The sequence below is a fragment of the Pelophylax lessonae genome (assembly GCF_965119305.1).
Source record: "Pelophylax lessonae genome assembly, chromosome: 1".
NCBI classification, from domain to species: domain Eukaryota; kingdom Metazoa; phylum Chordata; class Amphibia; order Anura; family Ranidae; genus Pelophylax; species Pelophylax lessonae.
In genome coordinates, this window is record NC_138768.1 from 65,448,036 (window position 1) to 65,467,999 (window position 19,964).

The 19,964-nt window shown below is 43.1% G+C and overlaps 1 protein-coding gene across 2 annotated transcripts in view; it reads left to right on the top strand.

The window, feature by feature from the left end:
* The window catches only part of NEDD4L (NEDD4 like E3 ubiquitin protein ligase), a 629,231-nt gene that overhangs the window by 305,739 nt on the left and 303,528 nt on the right, over nt 1–19,964 (top strand). For both annotated transcript variants that reach the window (XM_082259755.1, XM_082259756.1), the window contains exon 3: nt 7,467–7,548. In XM_082259755.1, coding sequence (XP_082115881.1) covers nt 7,467–7,548 — 82 coding nt within the window. The remainder of the gene's footprint in view (nt 1–7,466; nt 7,549–19,964) is intronic.

Genomic DNA, 19,964 nt, shown 5'->3' on the forward strand with positions numbered 1-19,964 from the left:
ACTATCTGAATCTTCTGCAAGTTTCGATAAAGCTACCAAAACTGTTGGCAGGACATTTTGAATCTGATGTAGGCCATTTTTAAGGCTAGGTTCAAACTACTGGTTGTTAGGAAAGCTCAAAATCGCACACTTTCCTGACACACGGAGAAAAGCGCACAATGGAGCCATTAATTGTTAATGGCTCACCCACCCACGCATCTGCAAACGAAAGCACCATGTGGTTCGTTTCGGCACGCTTTTGGAAAAGGGTCAGGGACTTTTTTTTTTTTTTTTCTTGTGTTTCTTGCACATAAGACAGCCCATCGGAATCAATGAGCTGCCCTACAGGTGACGCACAGGAAAGCGACACATAGTCACGCCTGTATGTGCCATACTGCTAGAAATGTGGAGTAAATGCTTTATTGGATACTCCGGAATGTGTTTCAATGCCCCCCACTTTTACCGCTCCACCCGGGTCTCCCGTCCCTTCGGAGTCCCGAACAAAGCCGGTGTTTTGCCAAAAACTCCAATTCACCAAAATCTCCAACCACGTCATGTCCGGTGACTGTACAGCATTGTTTTCACAGAACACCGGCAGTCTATACACTCCGGTACACAATGAAATGAGTGTACATTGTTAGTCCGACGTCACTTCCGGTTTACGAGGCAGCCAACGGCGCCGATTTAAAAAAATCCAAGGTATTCAAAAATGCCGATCTTGGCGTTGTGAAGACTTTGAAGTGCAGAGGAGGCATAAAAGACCCGTGGTCCTAAACTCCAGTCCTGGGGTCCAGATTTTAAGTATTACCTTGGGGAGATGCAGACTAGAGTACTGCAATCACCAAGCAACAAATGAGATCACCTGTGATGTAATTCAGTTATCTTGCAAACCTGGCCTGTTAGTGGGCCCCGAGGACAGGAGTTGAGGACCACTGTTTTAGACCCCAGATCCCTCTATAAAGAGTTCCTGACACTGCCTATTACTGATGTTTACGGCAATAAAAGTGATCAGAATTTTCTTCTTTTTTTAAGGTACAGTGTAAAAAAAATAAAAATAAATAAATCTGCTCGCGCACCAAAGGAAACGCATACGTAAGTTGCGCCCGCAAATGTAAACAGTGTTCAAATCACACATGGGAGGTATCGCTATGTTTGTTAAAGTGAGAGCAATAATTCTAGCAAAACACTTCCTCTGAAACTAAACTGGTAACCATTATAAACGTTGAAAGCGTTGCATATGGAAATTTTTAAGTACCGTAGTTTGTCGCTATTCCTTGAGTGCATGTAATTTTGAAGCCTAACATGTTAGGTATCTATTTACTCAGCATAACATCATCTTTCAAAGTATACAAAAAAATAAAAAATTGCGCTAACTTTACTGTTTCACTATTTTTTTTTTTTTTAAAGAATAAGTATTTCTTTAGTGTATTTTTTTTTTTTTTAATTGCATTTCAAAGACCACTGCGTAAATACCTTGTGACATAAAATATTGCAACGACTGCCCTTTTATTCTATAGGGTCTTTGCAAAAAAAAAAAAATATATATATATATATATATATATATGTATGTGTATGTATGTATATATATATATATATTTATTGTTTGGGGGTTCCAAGTAGTTTTCTAGCCAAAAATACTGACTTTTAAAGGCTTGGTCTTGAAGTAGCTAATGTATCATGACTTGTAGTCATGGCCGGCTCTACCATGGGTCCCACTGGGATCCAGGAAGCACTTTGAGAGGGGCAGCAAATTTTGTCAAGTTGTTGCTACGAATTTTCACCGACTGGTCGTCCGTATTTTGTGGCATGCTAGTCTGATGTGGAAAGTGAAGAGGTTATTTTCATACGAATTTTCCCGTACGACAGAATTTAACTTCAGACGTGATGTCATGTGTTGGATTGCTTTGTATGTGTTCTTTCGTCTCTGAGCATGCCTAGTCTTGCTCTTAAGATTTTTTTCCGTGGAAATCTGTACTAATGAGACAAAAATCGGACGTGGTATTACAGACGACAAAAATTTTATAGCCTGCACATCAGGATTTTGTCAGCCAAAAAGTCGGAGTCGGCTGTCGAAAGCACCATACTAACAATCCGAAAATCGGCAGATCGGTTGTCGGGACGAAATTTCCCTTCCGAATTTCTTATCGTTTGTACGGGGCTTTACCCTGGGGAATCTGTAACCAGCAGCTCCCAAGGGAGTAGTTCTACATATATATATATATATATATATATATATATATATATATATATATATATATATATATATATAGCACAAATTAGTGATATTATAGTCCATATCCGTGCATTATAAAAAGATATATATTATTGATGTTCCTCCCCGTCGCCAATATCCATACAGTGCAAAAGGGTCCAAAATCTTCCTTCGGCTTCAGTGCAAAATTTAGAAGAAAACTATATCTGTGTGTCACCAAAAAACGTGCTCCCCCCCCCTCAGTTGGGTTCTCACCTTTATTAATGTGACCCAGGGCCGGCCCTACCATGAGTCCTGCTGGACCCAGGCAGCACTTGGAGAGGGGCAACAAATTGACTCCCAAGATTTTTTTTCCAGTAGTTTTGCGTGCCATCAGTTTGCGGCACGTTAGGGGTGGCATTTCCCCATCTCATACTGCCGCCTGTAGTGCAAACTGATGAGTATGAGGAGGTGGAGCGTCTCTTCCGGGGAACGTCCCCCCATGATTGTGATTGTGCGCAATGACTTGAGACATTCAGACAAAATAAAACTGGAGTTCGTGGTTTGGAATTGAACATAATATGTCATATGATTTTGGATATAGACAAGGAGCTGTTGCATATAATTCTGACTTCCTGATAAATGTAATATTAGTTTTAATTATTATGATATAAAATAATGGATGTATTTTGGTGGGCGTGATTTTTTTTTTTTTGGGGGGGGGGGTGGTAAGGGGCAACCTTTTTTTATTCTTGGACCCAGGCAGCACAATGTCACCCCTGATTGTAGTTATAATAATTTTTAGCAAGGGTTCTTTAACTTGGAAAGTTACTTCAAGGGTTCCTCTGTGTTGAAAAGGTTGAGTAAGGCTGCTTTAGACGGTGAAGGAGATGTCAAGTTTTCCTTTAATTGTAAAAAACAAATTAGACTGGATTTGTGGCTGTTAGCTCAGTTGTCTGTGTGTTACCCCTTGCGCGTGTCCAGCCGAGCCCAGAGCCACCCGTGTTGGGAACAACAAAGCTGGCACTTGTCACCGCTAGACAGGGCTGCTGTTAGGAATGATGGGGCCCCGTACAGCCTACCTGATGGGGCCCCCTTCAACCCCATCCCTGGCCCCGCCTCAAAACAAAATGCAGGTTTGTCACCGTTTACGTATATATGTGCGGGACCAACATGCATGTTTGCAATTACTCATGAACAAGGGGGAATGGGGGCTTTAAAAAGGTTTTACATTTTATTTTAATTATGTTACTTTGTGCAAAGTTGCTGGGGCTATCATGCTGCAGGGATGACCAAGATATCACCCTTCCAATCCAGTGACGTGCCGGTGTTCTGTCAGAATAGCGCTACCTATCAGATTCTGCTACCGGAAGTAATATACAGACTAGAACAACTTACTGCGCATGCGTCATGCATTCCAACATGGCCGCTATGCATACCAATAGCTTTCTTAATGACACGAAGCAGCGGTGGACATCTTCTTACACCCACGCAAGTCTTCAATTTTACATTTATTTTATCAGTAAACTGACCTTATAGAATAAATCACAGTATTACATTTGTATTATTATTGTATTCTAGTAAATATAGCGAGAAACCTGCGGCCAATGTGGTGACGGCCACCTTGGTACACCCCGCACTGCTCAGCGACAAACTGATTATATAGTGAAATAGACTGTTCCACTCGGCTGCGGTGAAATAGTCTATTTCAGTATATAAGGTGAGTTTACTGCTAAAATAAATGTAAAACTCCAGACTTTCGTGGGTGTAAGAAGATGTCCGCTGCTGCTTGGTGTTCTGTCACATTAGGAAACCTATTGGAACGCATAGTCGCCATGTTGGAACACATGGTGCATGCGCAGTAAGTTGTTCTTTCCGAATGCCACTTCTGCTAGCAGAATCTGATAGGTAGCGCTATTCTGACAGAACACTGATACATCAATGGGCGGGAAGAGGTTAAAGGGGAGTGGTTTGACTGCACATGTTTACTGTCCCCCAAACACAAGTTTAAAGTAGCATCTCACTGTGTCCTATGATCACCAGCATGAAAATCACACAGGCTACAGGTGCCCTGTCACAGTGTCATATGGATGCTGGGGATGCTGACTTTGTTATGCAGTAACACTCACTACAGTCATAGCTTAAAGTCAGCATCCCCAGCATTCATGTGACACTGTGACAGGGCACCTGTAGCCTGTGTGATTTTTATGCTGAGATCATAGGACACAGTGAGGACTCTATCCTCTGTTCTTCACTCACTGTGTCCAATCCAGCCACGCTGTCCTCCTGCTGTTCCCTGTCAGCTGCTGAGCAATCTGCCTCCGTACATGATCACACTCTGCACTTGAGTAAGGGGAGGCGGGGCTGAGCAGAGAATTATTGTATCCCTCCGCCAGGCAAAGCAGTGGACAGCAGCAGCCAGGACTATATTGCAGCAAATCACCATGGAACTAAATCCTATGTATACATGCGACCCGAAAATGGAAAAAAAGTCCCGCCACTGCACTCACTTCCTGGGCCCTTCTGCTGTCATTATAGGGCCCAGGAAAATGTAATTACACCCCCAAGAAATTACAAATTAGGAAAAGGTTTAGAAAAAACGATTTTTTTTGAACATGCAGAAATTTACTGTGATGCTGCCCGGGCCCCTTGTAGAGCTGATGGAGCCCGGGCCCGGTACAACAGGGCTGGTTGTACTGCCCTATCAGCGGCCCTGCCGCTAGATGTAGCTGGACCACTCAGGCTAAATCTCCTTAAAATTCTGTTCTGTCATCTGCCTGCCGTCCTCTGAGACGTGATCGGAGTGTTATTAACTCAAACACGCTGCTAATTGTTGCCCCCGGGAGTCACGTCTGGTGAAAACAAACTCTAGGCACATTCCTGCATCTGCATTCCTCCTTTACTTTCTAGAAGAAATGTGACGTTTTATTCTAAGACCTTCTCTAATTTTCTCAATGAAGTTGGGCACCAGGGAAAGAACCCCAGGGTGTGCAGCGTCAATTAGTCATCTGAATCTGGCTATTTCCAGATGAAGTCCTGCTGGGTGTGGCCATTTTTAACCACTTGACCTCCTGAAGATTTACCCCCCTTCATGACCAGGACATTTTTTGCCTTTTTTGGCACTTCGTTATTTTAACTGACAATTGTGCAGTCATGCAACGCTATACCCAAACAAACATTTGTATCATTCCCCCCCCCCCCCCCCCTACAAATAGAGCTTTCTTTTGGTGGCATTTGATCACCAAAGGGTTTTTTTTTTTTTTTTGAGCTATCAACGAATAAAAGACTGAAAATTTTTAAAAACAAGCAATATTTTTTTACTTAATGCTATAAAACGTATCCAATAAAAAAGTAAAAAATCAAATATCTTAATAAATTGAGGCCAATATGTATTCTGCTACATGTGTTTGGTAAAAAAAGAAATCCCAATAAGTATATATTGATTGGTTTACGCAAAAGCTATAGCATCTACAAACTGAGATATATATATATATATATATATATATATATATATATATATATATATATATATATACTGGGATTATTTATTTTATTTTATTTTTATACTAGTAATGGCGGCGAGCAGCTACTTATAGCGGGACTGCAATAGTATGGCGGGCAGTCTGACACTAACGGACACTTTGTTGGAACCAGTGACACTAATACAATGATAGTGCTAGAAATATACACGGTCACTGTACTAATGACACTGGCTGGGAAGGGGTTAAACATCTAGGGCGATCAAAGGGTTAAATGTGTGCCTAGCCAGTGTTTTTGTGTGTAATGTGCTGCTTTTACTAAGGGATGTAAGGTTTTTTTTGTGTAACAAAAACCGCCCCATCCTCACTGACGGGACAGAGCTCTGTGTTGTTTACATAGGCAGAACTTCATCCTGTCTTCCTCCTCGGCAATCAGCAGGCTATTTCTAATCACAGCACAGCTGGCATGCCCACTACCCGGAAGTTGCCGGGTCATGTACTAGGTACGTGATCCAGCGCAGGAGAGCCACTCTGCCGCTGTATTATAATGGCTTTATGCGGTCAGCAAGTGGTTAATAGATATCTGCAATGTCCAGGCATTAAACCCCCTGTCAGAAGCTATGATTTTGTATAGCTTTCAGGGATTCAGGTAAAGGTTTAAACAGAAGGTTGTATTAACTTTATCTTAGACCCCGTTCACACCGGAGTGTAGCTAAAGCCAGGTACACACTATACAACTTTTGTTGTTCAATTTCCTTTAGATTTACCTTAAACTATGTAGTGCAGGGCCCTGCCTGATTGCATACAAATGGCAAGTGTTTGGGTTTGACCTCATATTATATGGTTTTGGTAAATCTGTGTGTATCCAGCTTTACTTGAGTTTTGATAATGGTTAAAAGGAAAAATAGAGAAGTTGAAGCTCCTGATCAGGGGCAAAGACAGCAATACAAACTGACAAGCTTTCTAATCCCTCCCCACTCTATCCAAAACTAAAGAAAAAGTTTTGCCTTTAGTTTATACTCAAGTTGGCTTGTGTTTTCTCATTGTCACCAATAGATGTCACTGGTTATAGTATGAGACTTCACAAACAAAACTTTTATGACTATTTATATTGTCTTAAGCCAATCCAGTTGGAGGTTTGTCACTGGTGCATGCTAGGGGATGATATAAATATTTAGGACAGGCCATGTGCTTGCTCCCTCCCCCTGGGCTGAGGCCTGAGGAGTTGCTGCTGGATGGAGCTCTGCTGTTAGGCCCAATAGCCTGGTTTGGGGCCTAACCTGTCCTGAAGCTGTCCTGCCTGGTCTGGAGTACACTGTGCCAAGGAGGAGACCCAGGGGAGACCCCTTGCTAGAGAGAGCCAGGAAGAAGGCTGGTCTCTCAGAATGGCCTGGTGACTTCACACCGGTGCAACTTGTCATGCGATTTGGCAGTTCAAAATCACATGACAAGTTGCACCCTATTTGTACCCTATGGAACCAAATTAACTAAATTATTCAAAGTAGTGCAACCTTGACTTGCACCGATTTGAAAAAGGTTCCTGCACTATTTTTGGCAATTTCATGTGCGACTTGTATAGACATCTGTACATGAAATGCAAGCCGCATATGAAATTGCACTGATAGCGTGCTTTTGAAGCCACATTTAATGTGAACCCGGGCTAACTGTGGGAATTCTCTCATTTTCTTTTTTAAAACCAGGCCCAAATGCCTAAATGACAGTACTGTTTCAGGATATTTGGGGCAATGTATGTTTGTATAGGTGGTTTTACATCTATGTCTGTGCTATATTATAATCCTGTATGTTTTCTCTTGCAGTGACCCATATGTGAAGCTGTCCCTGTATGTAGCAGATGAAAACCGAGAGCTTGCCCTGGTACAGACCAAGACCATCAAAAAGGTGAGTAAGCATTTACCATCAATGAAAAGAAATAGATACTCCGCAACTAAAGCTTTGCTTTGCTGTATTTAATCGCCACTGGGCATTTTATTTTTTGCTATATAAACAAAAAAAAAGACCAAAAATTAAAAAAAACAAAACAAAAAAAAACACTTTTTTTCGTTTGTTATAAAAATTTTGTAAATAAATCTTTCTATAAGTCCCCCTTCACACTGGGGCGACCTGTGAGGCGACCTGGTCGCCGTAGGTTGCCTTCCATAGGGAAGCTGCGGACCCGTTCTAATAGGAGCGACAGAAGTCGCTCTGACTTAGATAAAGGGTCCGGAGCTTCTTTGGGGCGACCCGGAGCGACCGTCATAGACTTCAATGTTATGAAGTCCGTGCCGGCCGCTCCGAGGTCGCGGCGCACTGCTCGCACTGCGACCTCGGAGGTCGCCCCGGGAAGTCGGATTGCGGCAATGTGAACGGGGCCTATAAGTTCAGGTCAAATTTATTCTGCTACATTTTTTGATGACAATTACCCAAATCAGTCTATATTATTTAGTCTGTGTGCAAGTTATAGAGTCCACAAAAGAAATTATCAATCCTTGTGTAATGATGGCCTGTCTCATTTCTTGAGGCCCAAAAATGTCAGGACAGTACAAATATCCCCCAAATCACCCCTTTCTGAATGTAGACAGTCCAAGATATTTAGTAAGTGGTATGGCGAGTTTTTTGGAGTTGTAATATTTTGTCAAAATTTTTTGGAATAATGATGAAATTTAAATATATATATATGCGATCACCGGTGCAGTACAGCGTCATAAAACGGTGGTGGTGGTGATCAGGGACACTGACTGGTGACAGTACGAAAAAAAATAAAATAATCATTTTTTTTCTATTTTTTTATTTTTTATTTTATTTTGCAATTTTTTTCTTAACACATTTTGACCATGAGCAATATAATGTTACCATAGTAACATTATACTACTTTGGGAAAATTATCAGTATTTTTTTTTTTTTACACAATATATTTGCCTTTAGCAATGAACAAGCATTTTACTGAATTAAATAATTTCATTCAGCTTGTTTTGTTGTGATTGGCTACAGCTGATCACATGGCACAGATGGGAAGTGATTGACCCACTCTGTACCATGTAATCACTTTGACCAATCATAGCTAGCAACACAATTGTACACAATGGATCGCTTTTGTTTTTTTTTTTTGTTTTTTTTGTTTGTTTTTTTTTTGTTTTTTACACGAGAAAAAAAAAATCATTTTTTTTTAATTTATTTTTTTTTTGCAATTTTTTTCTTAACACATTTTGACCATGAGCAATATAATTTTACCATAGTAACATTATACTACTTTGGGAAAATGATCAGTATTTATTTTTTTTTTTTTTTTACACAAACAATATATTTGCCTTTAGCAATGAGCAAGCATTTTACTGAATTAAATCAATTCATTCAGTTTGTTTTGTTGTGATTAGCTGTGATTGGCCACAGCTGATCACATGGCACAGATGGGAAGTGATTGGCCAACTCTGTACCATGTAATCACTTTGACCAATCCTAGCTAGCAACACAATTGTACACAATGGATGGGTTGAAAGGAAGCCATTCATTGTTTACAACTGTCATGTGACTTGCTGTGATTGGTTACAGCGGTCACATGGTACCAGCAGCGGGCTGGTACAATGATTAATCAGTCTGCAGACATCACCCCAGTACCAATTTTTAAAGCCGGTGGTCCACTCTCTTATAAAAGCAATCCTAGCGGTTAGCTAGCTGCTGGATTGCCATACAAGCAACGAGAGGGGACTTTTCCAACCCTCATGTGCCTTCTGCAGCTTTACCGGGGTCTCCCGTCCCACCGTGGGTAGAGATCAACCAGCCGCGGAATGACTTTGATCGCCTCTAAGATTTAGGGACCCGGAGGCGATGGCCTTACACTACTACCAGTTTCCTGGAAGAAAAAGGTGCCATTTTCAAAATGAAAAGCATTTGATCACCCTGATCTTGGTGTCCTCAAATGCTTTTAAATCCAGAGGAGGGATTTGGCATCTTACAGACCCTGGATCTCTCCATAAAGAGTACCTGTCACATGCTTATTGTTGTCACAAGGGATTTTTACAGTGCTTGTGACAGCAATAAAAGTGCTAAAAAAAATGTAAGTGGCCGTGTACAAATATAAAAAAAATAAATAAAAATCTTTTTTCAAAGTTCTCTTCATCCTGATGTGTTCACACACAAACAGGTATTGCCCCACTCCTATCACTGCACACGTCAGATCATGGGCAGTAATTCTAGCCCCAGACCTCCTATATAAATCTAAAATTTAATAAAATGTAAAAATGTACGTTGTTTGTCGCCATTGCACAGGCATGCGCAATTTTAAAGGGTGACATATTTGGTATCTGTTTACTCAGCATAACATCTTTTATAATCTCCAAAAAAAATGGGTTATGTATTGTTTTTTTTTTTGCATTGAAATTCAAAAAGTGTATTTTTTTTCCCATTGAGTTTGAAAAACCGCAGCGCAAATAAAGTGTGGGAGGGGCCAGGGCAGTAACGGCACTCAATGGTTATACAGCATTTACAACCATGAGTGTGAGCAGCTTGTGTGCATGGAAAGAACCACCACCGTGATTTTAGGCGTATGTTTAGACTAGTGCACTGGAAGCACCAGGAGTCCAAGAGTACCCACTTTTTTGTTTTTAACCACTTTAAGACCAAGCCTATTTTTGACACATGGTGTACAAGCTAAAATCTGTTTATTTTGCTAGAAAACTCATTAGAACCCCCAAAAATTATATATTTTTTAACAGAAACCCTAGAAAATTGGAAATTGTTGCAATATTTTTTATCACACCGCATTTGCGTAGCGGTCTTCCAAATGCAATTTTTTTGGGAAAAAAAAATCACTTTTTTTAATTAAAAAATAAGAAAACAGTAAAGTTAGCCCAATTTTTTCCATAATGTGAAAGATAATGTTTCGCCGAGTAAATAGATACCCAACATGTCATGAGTTACAGAGGAGGTCTAGGGCTCAAATTATTGCTCTTGCTCTAATGATCGCGGGGATACCTCACTTGTGTGGTTTGAACACCGTTTACATATGTGAGCGAAGCTTCCGTATGCGTTCGCTTCTGCCCACGAGCTAACGGGGACAAGGCGCTTTAAATTTTTTTTTTTCCTATTTATTTCATTTATTATTTTTTATTTTTACACAGTTTTAAAAAAAAAAAATGTGATCATTTTTATTCCTATTACAAGGAATGCAAACATTCCTTGTAATAGAAATAGCCATGACAGGTCCTCTTTATTGTGAGATCTGGGGTCAAAAAGTCCTCAGATCTCACAAGTACACAAAAAAAAAAAAAAACGGTTAAAAACAAATCGCCTCTAAGCCGGTTGCTAGGCAACGACGTTTGACATCGCTCCGGTCCTCCAAGACCATAGTGTCGAGTGAGAGCCATCTTGCCCTCACTCGACTTCCTGTCTAAGAGGATCTGGGACCGTATCGTTTTCCCCGCTGCCAGTGGGTCTGGTAAGCGGGGTAAAGGATCGGGAGGGGGGGGCACCTTTTCCGCCGCACGGTAAGGGTGATCCCGCGGCGAATCCGCCGCTGGGACCACCCTTACCTGAAAGCTGATCGCCCACCATTTTCAAAAATACCGGGGTTATTGCAGCTATCGGTTGCCATAACCCTGGTATTTAGCGCCAAAGGACCGAAGTAAATTGACGGCGGGCGGTCAGGAAGTGGTTAATAAAGTGAAGCTTTTTAAGGAAATAAGCGCTATGGAGTTCTCTATTATATGTGTTATTGGGACATCACTAAGAGGGGAGGACAGCGGAGATAAGGAGCCACTAATAGGTGCACGCTGGTTTCTAATCCCCAGGTCCGGGAGAGACCTAATGTGCATATAGATCAAGCTTAATTGCAAGGTCATATCAGGGCTGGCCCAAGACATTGTGCTGCCTGGGTCCAAGAATAAAATGCTGCTCCCCCCTCCTTAAAAAATACCAATACTTCCAATACTCACTACCGGACCAGTCCCACCAAACACCCACTGTCTGTTCTCAGTCCTCCTTTCACTCCTGTGTCTGCCGTGCCCTAGAAGATTCAGCCTGCCCTGCGTGAGATGAGTGCGCTGATGTCTGACGTCATTTCGCACACCACGTTTACGTGAGGGACGTTCCCCAGAGGAGACTCTCCGCCACCTCATTCTCATCAGTTTGCACTATGAGCACAGTGCTGTATCTTGGCCTAGGCCAACACTTTGCAGGGGGGCAGTAAAAAAGCTGCACCCCGCACGAAAAAAAAAAAAAGAACAGCCTCCTTCCACGCAAAAAGGGTCCCTTTTTAGTATAGTGCCAGTCTTATGGGGGGAATTGGACCAGAGATTAGGGTCCAGGAGGCAAATCAGCGGTCACACTGCTACCTGCCGGTATGATATGCCAGTGAGGACATTTGGACAGACCGCAAACCGCCGACCACACTTAATACAACTGGCCCGACAGCCGCCAATGCGAATAAGTGTGGCACTGCAGCCTAATGCTCTGCCTACCCTCCTGCGCCCCCAGGTATGGCAGGCATCATGTCAATAATATAATTTGATTTCTTTAAACATCCTTGTCCTTGAGTGACCCTACTGAATTGCATCATATACAATTAAGACTTTAACTGTATATGATGGCCATAATATTTTGGACCTGCTCACCTCCTATGTGCTCTCGCAATATGTCACTGGATTAGTAAGATTACTCCAATCTTATAAGATATTTGGACTTGTGTTTGCTGCCACTGATTATTTCACTTATTTGTATAATGACTCTGGAATCCCTATTTATTATACAAAAATAAGTGAAATAATCCTATGATTACAATCAGTGGCAGCAAACACAAGTCCAAATATCTTAAAATAAAGGAGTAATCTTACTAATCCCGTGACAGAAGGCTGTACTAACGGGCACTGATAAGGCTGCACTGATGGCCACTGATGAGGTGGTACTGATGAGTTGGCACTGATGCACTGATAAATGCACTGATGGGCGCTAATAGGCTGCACTGATGGGCACTAATATCCTGCACTGATGGGCACCGATATGCTGCACTAATGGGCGCTAATAGGCTGATCTGATGGGCACTAATATGCTGCTCTGATAGCCACTGATGAGGCGGCAATGGTGGGTTCTAATAAACTGCACTGATGGCCACTAATGAGGCTGCACTGATAAGGCAGCACTGATGGGCATGAGGTGGGCACTGATGAGCTTCACTGATTAGGCTGCAATGACTGCCACTGATGAGGCTGCGCTGATGGCCACTGATGAGGCGAACTGATAAGCTGCACTGATGGGGCTGCACTGATCAGACAGCACTGATGGGCACATATGATGCACTGATCAGCTGCACTGGTGGCCACTGATGGGGCTGTGCTGATGGCCACTGATGAGGCCGCACTGATATGCTGCACCAATGGGCAGTAATGAGGCTGCACTGATGGGCACTGATAAACTGTTGTGGTCTGTGGTTTACAGATGACAGGGCGGTTCATAAACACGAAGGGGTGTGGCCTTTACAGGAAGGGGTGGGTCATATTTGAATTAGGGGATGCCCAAGTTTATTTAGGCCTAGGGCAGTACAAAACCTAAATACACCACTGTACGGGCAACAGTATGAGATGGGGAAATGCCGCCCGTAACGCCCCGCAAACTGATGACACACAAAGCTGCTGCAAAAATAATCTTGGGAGTCAATTTGTTGCCCCTCTCCAAGTGCTGCCTGGGTCCAATAGACTCAGCGGGACTCATGGTAGGGCCGGTACTGGGTCACATTAATAAAGGTGAGAACCCAACTGAGGGGGAGGAGCACGTTTTTTGGTGACACACGGATATAGTTTTCTTCTAAATGTTGCACTTAAGGAGAAGGAAGATTTTGGACCCTTTTGCACTGTATGGATATTGGTGACGGGGAGGAACATCAATCATATATATCTTTTTATAATGCACGGATATGGACTATATTATCACTAATTTGTACTATATATATATATATATATATATAGATTTACACATTAATATGATGATGTTTTTTTTATTTGGCAACATTGTTTTATTTTTTATATGCATACTATATGGTGATTTTACTATTTGCAACTTGGTGTTTGAGAGCACAGCACTATTCATTGATTACTTGGAAATACTGTGTGATAATAAAAAAATTGCAACACCCACCAATTTATTCTTTAGGGCCTCTGCTTTAAAAAAAATATATAATGTTTGGGGGTTCTAAGAATTTTTCTAGCAAAAAATACAGATTGTTACATGTAAACATAAAGTGCCAGAAAAGGCCTGGAGCTAAAGCAGTTCAATGTAATTGTGTTTATATACAGTTGAGGGTTTTTCAGTGAACGGACAGCAGTGCTGTTGTGTATATAGCATGTGTTGTGTAAGCAGACCTGTTTATTGGACTCACAGATAAGGAGCAAACCTGACCGTGAGCTATATGACACAATCATTGCTACGTGTAGGCATCAACAGAGTGTTTATAGTATATGATCAGGACTAGGCCAGAACCAGGGACCACATTCTGGTCATCGGTAGAATCTTAATCAGATAAAAAAAAAAAAAAAAAATATGTACAGTAAAACCTTGGTTTGAGAGTAACTTGGTTTAAGAGCGCTTTGCAAGACAAGCAAAATTTTCAAATACATTTTGACTTGATATACAAGCGATGTCTTGATATACAAGTAGCCTAAAGTCACAGCTGAGTATAAAAGAGAAGAGAGGCACCTCTAAGTGTGTAGCAATATGGTTAAATGTAATGAAGGTACAACATTTAGCAACTCACATGCTTGATGATTGGAACAGGCACATCTAAGTATGCAGGCATCAGGGGTAAAGCTGTCCACATAGACCATCCTCCGCACCGTCATCTACGTCATCCTTTCCATGCTGTCCCTCGCTTTCAGATGACTTTACTGCAGGGTGGTCTTCCCGATCAGGATTACAGACTAGCAGCCAGCAGTGCAGAAGATAGTCTATGTGGACAGCTTTACCCCGGATGCCTGCATACTTAGATGTGCCTGTTTTATTCATCAACCATGTGAGTTGCTAAATGTTGTACCTTCATTAAATGGAACCTTATTGCTACACTTAGAGGCACCTCTCTTCTCTTTGATACCCTGTAGCTCCTGCTGGATTTTGCTTCCAATCCCCTTGTGGAAGCGGCTATTTGTGGATGGACATTTTATGGTTACACAACCTATCGCAATGCTATAATCTTTTTTATATGGACTATAAACTGAAGGACTTATGAATAAATGGTTGTGGAACGAATCATCTGAGTTTCCATTATTCCTTATGGGGAAATTCGCTTTGATATAAGAGTGCTTTGGATTACAAGCATGCTTCCGGAACGAATTATACTCGCAATCCAAGGTTTTACTGTATTTATAATTTCCAAGGGTGAAAATCTGTAACGTGGATTATACAGGGTTTGTTTAAAGTGAAACTTCTCTTTCAATTACCATTGACTATTTTCCTTATGCTAGCCTTAGTAAATAGATAGGACGGTATATTCTACTGCGACTGAAATTATTTTCCAAACCCCTTGTAATTAGCTGGTATGGCAGTAATTTGCCCAAAAATGTGATCCGATCCTCATCACAGTCACAACAATAGATAAACACAATTTGCTTAAAATCTTACTAAACCCAGAGCCTGCAGTCACTATATCTGGTCTCCCACAGTACACAGAACATGGAAATGCAATTATTTTAGTAAATATAAACTGCTAAATTCCTTTTACCATCAGCAGTATATAACAGTCTTGTGACTTCTATCAGTGTCCAGCCAAGCACTGGTTAAAGCTTGTAAGGAAGAGTTTTCATTCTCCTCTGACTGTCCTTTGAGGCTGCATGACTCCTGACCCTCTGTCTGGCCAGTGCTGATTGGCCCTGTGCTGATCACAAGAAAAAAAAAAAAAAACTCACTAGCAATACACACCAAACTGAGTATGTGCAGAGTGCCTCCAGGGCTGTAGAGATGGTGAACCTTGGCACCCCAGATGTTTCGGAGCTACATTTCCGAACTGAGTATGTACAGAGTGCCTTCAAGGCTGTAGAGATGGCGAACCTTGGCACCCCAGATGTTTCAAAACTACATTTTCGAACTGAGTAATGTGCAGAGTGCCTCCAAGGCTGTAGAGATGGCGAACCTTGGCACCCCAGATGTTTCTAAACTACATTTTCGAACTGAGTAATGTGCAGAGTGCCTCCAAGGCTTTAGAGATGGTGAACCTTGGCACCCCAGATGTTTCGAACTACATTTCCGAACTGAGTAATGTGCAGAGTACCTCCAAGGCTGTAGAGATGGCGAACCTTGGCACCCCAGATGTTTCAAAACTACATTTTCGAACTGAGTAATGTGCAGAGTGCCTCCAAGGCTGTAGAGATGGCGAACCTTGGCACCCCAGATGTTTCGGAACTACATTTCCGAACTGAGTATGTGCAGAGTGCCTCCAAGGCTGTAGAGATGGTGAACCTTGGCACCTCAGATGTTTCGAAACTACATTTCCGAACTGAGTAATGTGCAGAGTGCCTCCAAGGCTTTAGAGATGGTGAACCTTGGCACCCCAGATGTTTCGAACTACATTTCCGAACTGAGTAATGTGCAGAGTGCCTCCAAGGCTGTAGCGATGGCCAACCTTGGCACCCCAGATGTTTCGAAACTACATTTCCGAACTGAGTAATATGCAGAGTGCCTCCAAGGCTGTAGAGATGGCGAACCTTGGCACCCCAGATGTTTCGGAACTATATTTCCTATGATGCTCATGGACTCTGCAGTGTAGTTGGGCATCAACTGGGAAATGTAGTTCTAAAACACCTGGGGTGCCAAGGTTTGCCATCACTGCGTCTATTCTATCAGGAGATGGACTAGCATTACATACCAAACTGAGCATGTGCAGCTTGTCCCCTAGACTCTGTACCATCAGGAGATATATTGGGGACAGTGGAAGAAGGGGAGGATCAGAGAAGACCGGATCAAACAACCTTTTTATATAATGCAGAGGATTAACTCAGTATAGCAAGCATGCTTTACTGCATATACAGACCAATTTTACTGTTGTGGGTTTAGTAACTCTTTAAGCTGATAACACAAACAACTCTAATTTCTTATGTCTTTATTGAACACACCCATTAAGCATTCACAGTGCTGGAGGAAAAAGTAAGTGAACCCATAGGCTAGTTACCTCAATGAAAGCTAAGTCATAGTCAGTAGTTTGCACACCTGGAGCCCAGTTAAAGAAATTAAATGCGGATCTACTTTTTGCCCCAATCAGGGAAGTCAGCCACGTTGAACCTAGCAGATTTTCACCATGTACTTCTGGGCAGGGGTACTTTTTATATGATGGAGCTGTTTTGTAGTCCCAGACTAGCATGTCAGATATCCCGCAGGTGCTAAAGGAGAAGTAATAGATCTATCCATGATTATCCCGCTGCTGGACATGGCTGATGCCTCGTCGTACATTGCTGAGGGCATTCCTTCTAAAAATAAACTTTTATTGTAAACATGTGAAGGGATGCTGCTGTACAGTGTGTGACTTGTCAGCTGTCCTCTGCCCTGCGTGTGCAGGGGCTGAAAATATTGTGGCATGGGGACCCTGGGTCCTAGCATGGGCATAACTGCTAATGTTGCTCCTTATCAGACCCATCATAGAATTAAAGCGGAACTACCACAAACCAAAGAAGTGGTTATAAAGGTTCAGCTTTTTTAATTTTTTTTTTTTTATAACCCATGTTATATTTACCTGTGCTGTGCAGTAGTTTTGCACAGAGCAGTCCCAATCCTCTTCTTCTTGGGTCCCCGGCCGGCGCTTCTGGCCCCTCCCTCCTCTGCTGAGTGCATGCTCACTCCCCAGATGCGGCCTTGGGCTGCTGTGGCTGACAACTGGGATTTCTCTAGCGCTCATTGACAGACGTAGTCCTCGGTGATACAGCACCTTCGGGTTATGTTGCCTCCACAGGAGCAGGACTAGACAGGAAATTAAAAAGCTCTGGCCACACCCTAGGGGCAGTCCCAGAGGGTATATCCTCTCTCTCTCTGCCTCAGCAAATCAGTTATTTTCTGTCTAGTTAGGAGTAAGGACCTAGATACCTTGCTGGGATCTTCGGTCCTGGCAAGATTTTTTTCTTAAAAGATTTTTTAGACAGCTTTTTTTCTCCAGTGTTCCTGTGAGATCTTCAAGCAAGAAAGCTGAACTGGGCGACGGGCTGGATGTTGAGATCCGGTGGTCACCCCAGTTCAGCCTACGAGCGCGTGCAGGCCATAGCTCCGCGCTGGGTCGGCCGCGACAAAGTCCCATTAAGGGACTGACCCAGCGAGTTAAACGTCTCGCTGAAACGCCAAAGACCATGAGTCACGGCGTCCATATCGGTCGACAGCCCTCCCGCCCCGGTGGAGAGGGGTACTGTCAGGAGTTGGTGCCCGCCTGGTTCCGGTATGGTGAGTAGTATGTTCCCCCTTTTCCCCTGACGGGTCTTGTGGTGAACGCGGGCCCCTCTCTGTATGGTAAGATAGAGTCCCTCTCTATCCTATAACATGACACAGATCCTCCTACTTTGAGTGTGATTTTATGTGCAAAAAGCCAGGAGGCTTGGTTTGGGAGCTAACAATCTAATTGTATACATGTTTTTAAGATTGTAATCAGTGGCATTCTGGGAATCTTACTATGATAAGAATAAGCTACCTACCAGTCAGAAGCCACGGACATGTAGACTGCCTTCCTAAATCAGATCTCCAGCTATAAGCAGGCCTCCCGAACGGCCATGCGGTCCGCCAGGGCCGGTACCGCCAACCACGCCAAATCCCCATGCAGAGAGAGTGTTGTGTGCCCTGCAGCACACCGCTATTCAGTACAGGCCGCCGCCATTTTTTTTGCTGGATCGCACGAGCCGCCATCTTGGCATAGCCTCGTGTCTCCAGCATGGGGGCGGCCATGTTTGAGGTGATCCAAACACCTCGTGGAGCTAGGGGAGGCGCCGGAAGGCGTGTAGAGGGGCGTAGCCGCCTCCTTTCTTCCTGGGCAGCCAGCCAAAAGACTTCCTGTTTGTCAAGACAGCGCTGTAACCTGTTGCAGTTAAACTCTGAGCATCAAGTGGTGAGCCTGGGGGTCTATCTCTCTCTCTCTCGATCGATAGGGATCCCTAGCAGGTAACACTAAGGGGTTTTTTGTGGCGCTGGGGGTCTGGAAAAAAAAAAAAAGTTTTTTATTTTTGAATTATATTATCCAGGAAGTGACTGGAATTATCATGGACCCTGCCACACATATTCCCCCACCTGTTTCCCTCGAGGGGGCCACGGGACCCGCCGGTGCACAGAGTGTAGAGTCATTTACAGCAATTTTGGAGTCTATGGTGGCTCGGGTGGAGGCGGCCTGTCAGGGACGGGGGTCAAGGAAGCGACCCCCGCCTACCCCTATACTATCTGACACCTCTGACTCAGATTCAGAGATGGTCACTGCAGTTGCAGGTCCCTCTGCAAGGGCTGTTATCTCAGGTAAAGCTCCCTCAGACAGTGAGGAGGACGTTTCTTCTCCCGCTATAATTCAGGAAGAAGCATTGGTGGACGCACTAGTTGTGGCAGTGCAGGAAACCTTAAAACTTGAGGTTTTACCGGCAGAGGCAACTGAAACAGAGATTCCTTTTGGTACTAATAAGCCCATCAAAACGGTGAAGGTTTTTCCTGTACCCAAGTGTTTCGGTAATAAGATTAAAGGAGAATGGGAGCATTCTAAACGTACCTTTACTATTTCCACGCGTATTGCTAGACGCTATCCGTTTGAGGAATCCATCATTAAGAAATGGACGGTACCACCAGTGGTGGATCCACCTATTTCCAGGCTGAATAAAGCCACGGTTATCCCAGTGGAGGACACTTCATCCTTTAAGGATCCGGTGGATCGAAAGATGGAAGCAGAGTCCCGCACCATCTTCTCTCTGATAGGGTCAGCATTTAGACCAGTAATTGTTATTGGTCTAGTTTCCCAGACACTTACGGAATGGGCGAGAATGGTACGCCAAGACCTTAGGGGAAAAGATATTCCCCAGGAGACATCTGATTTGATGGAACAGATTATACAAGGGCTACAGTTTATCTGTGACGCAGCCTTGGACACTACTCCCCTATTAGGGCATGCATCTATGTCAGCGGTCATCCTCAGACGTGTGCTGTGGTTAAAATGCTGGTCAGCTGACCTAGGTTCCAAAAAGACCTTGACAAATCTCCCCTTTCAGGGGAATCGTCTATTTGGGGCCAACCTAGATGAAATCATTAAGGATGCCACTGGGGGCAAGAGCACTTTTTTGCCACAGGCTGCTAAAGCAAAGGGACCTCGCAACAAGCGAGGACCTTTCTTTACCGCCCAT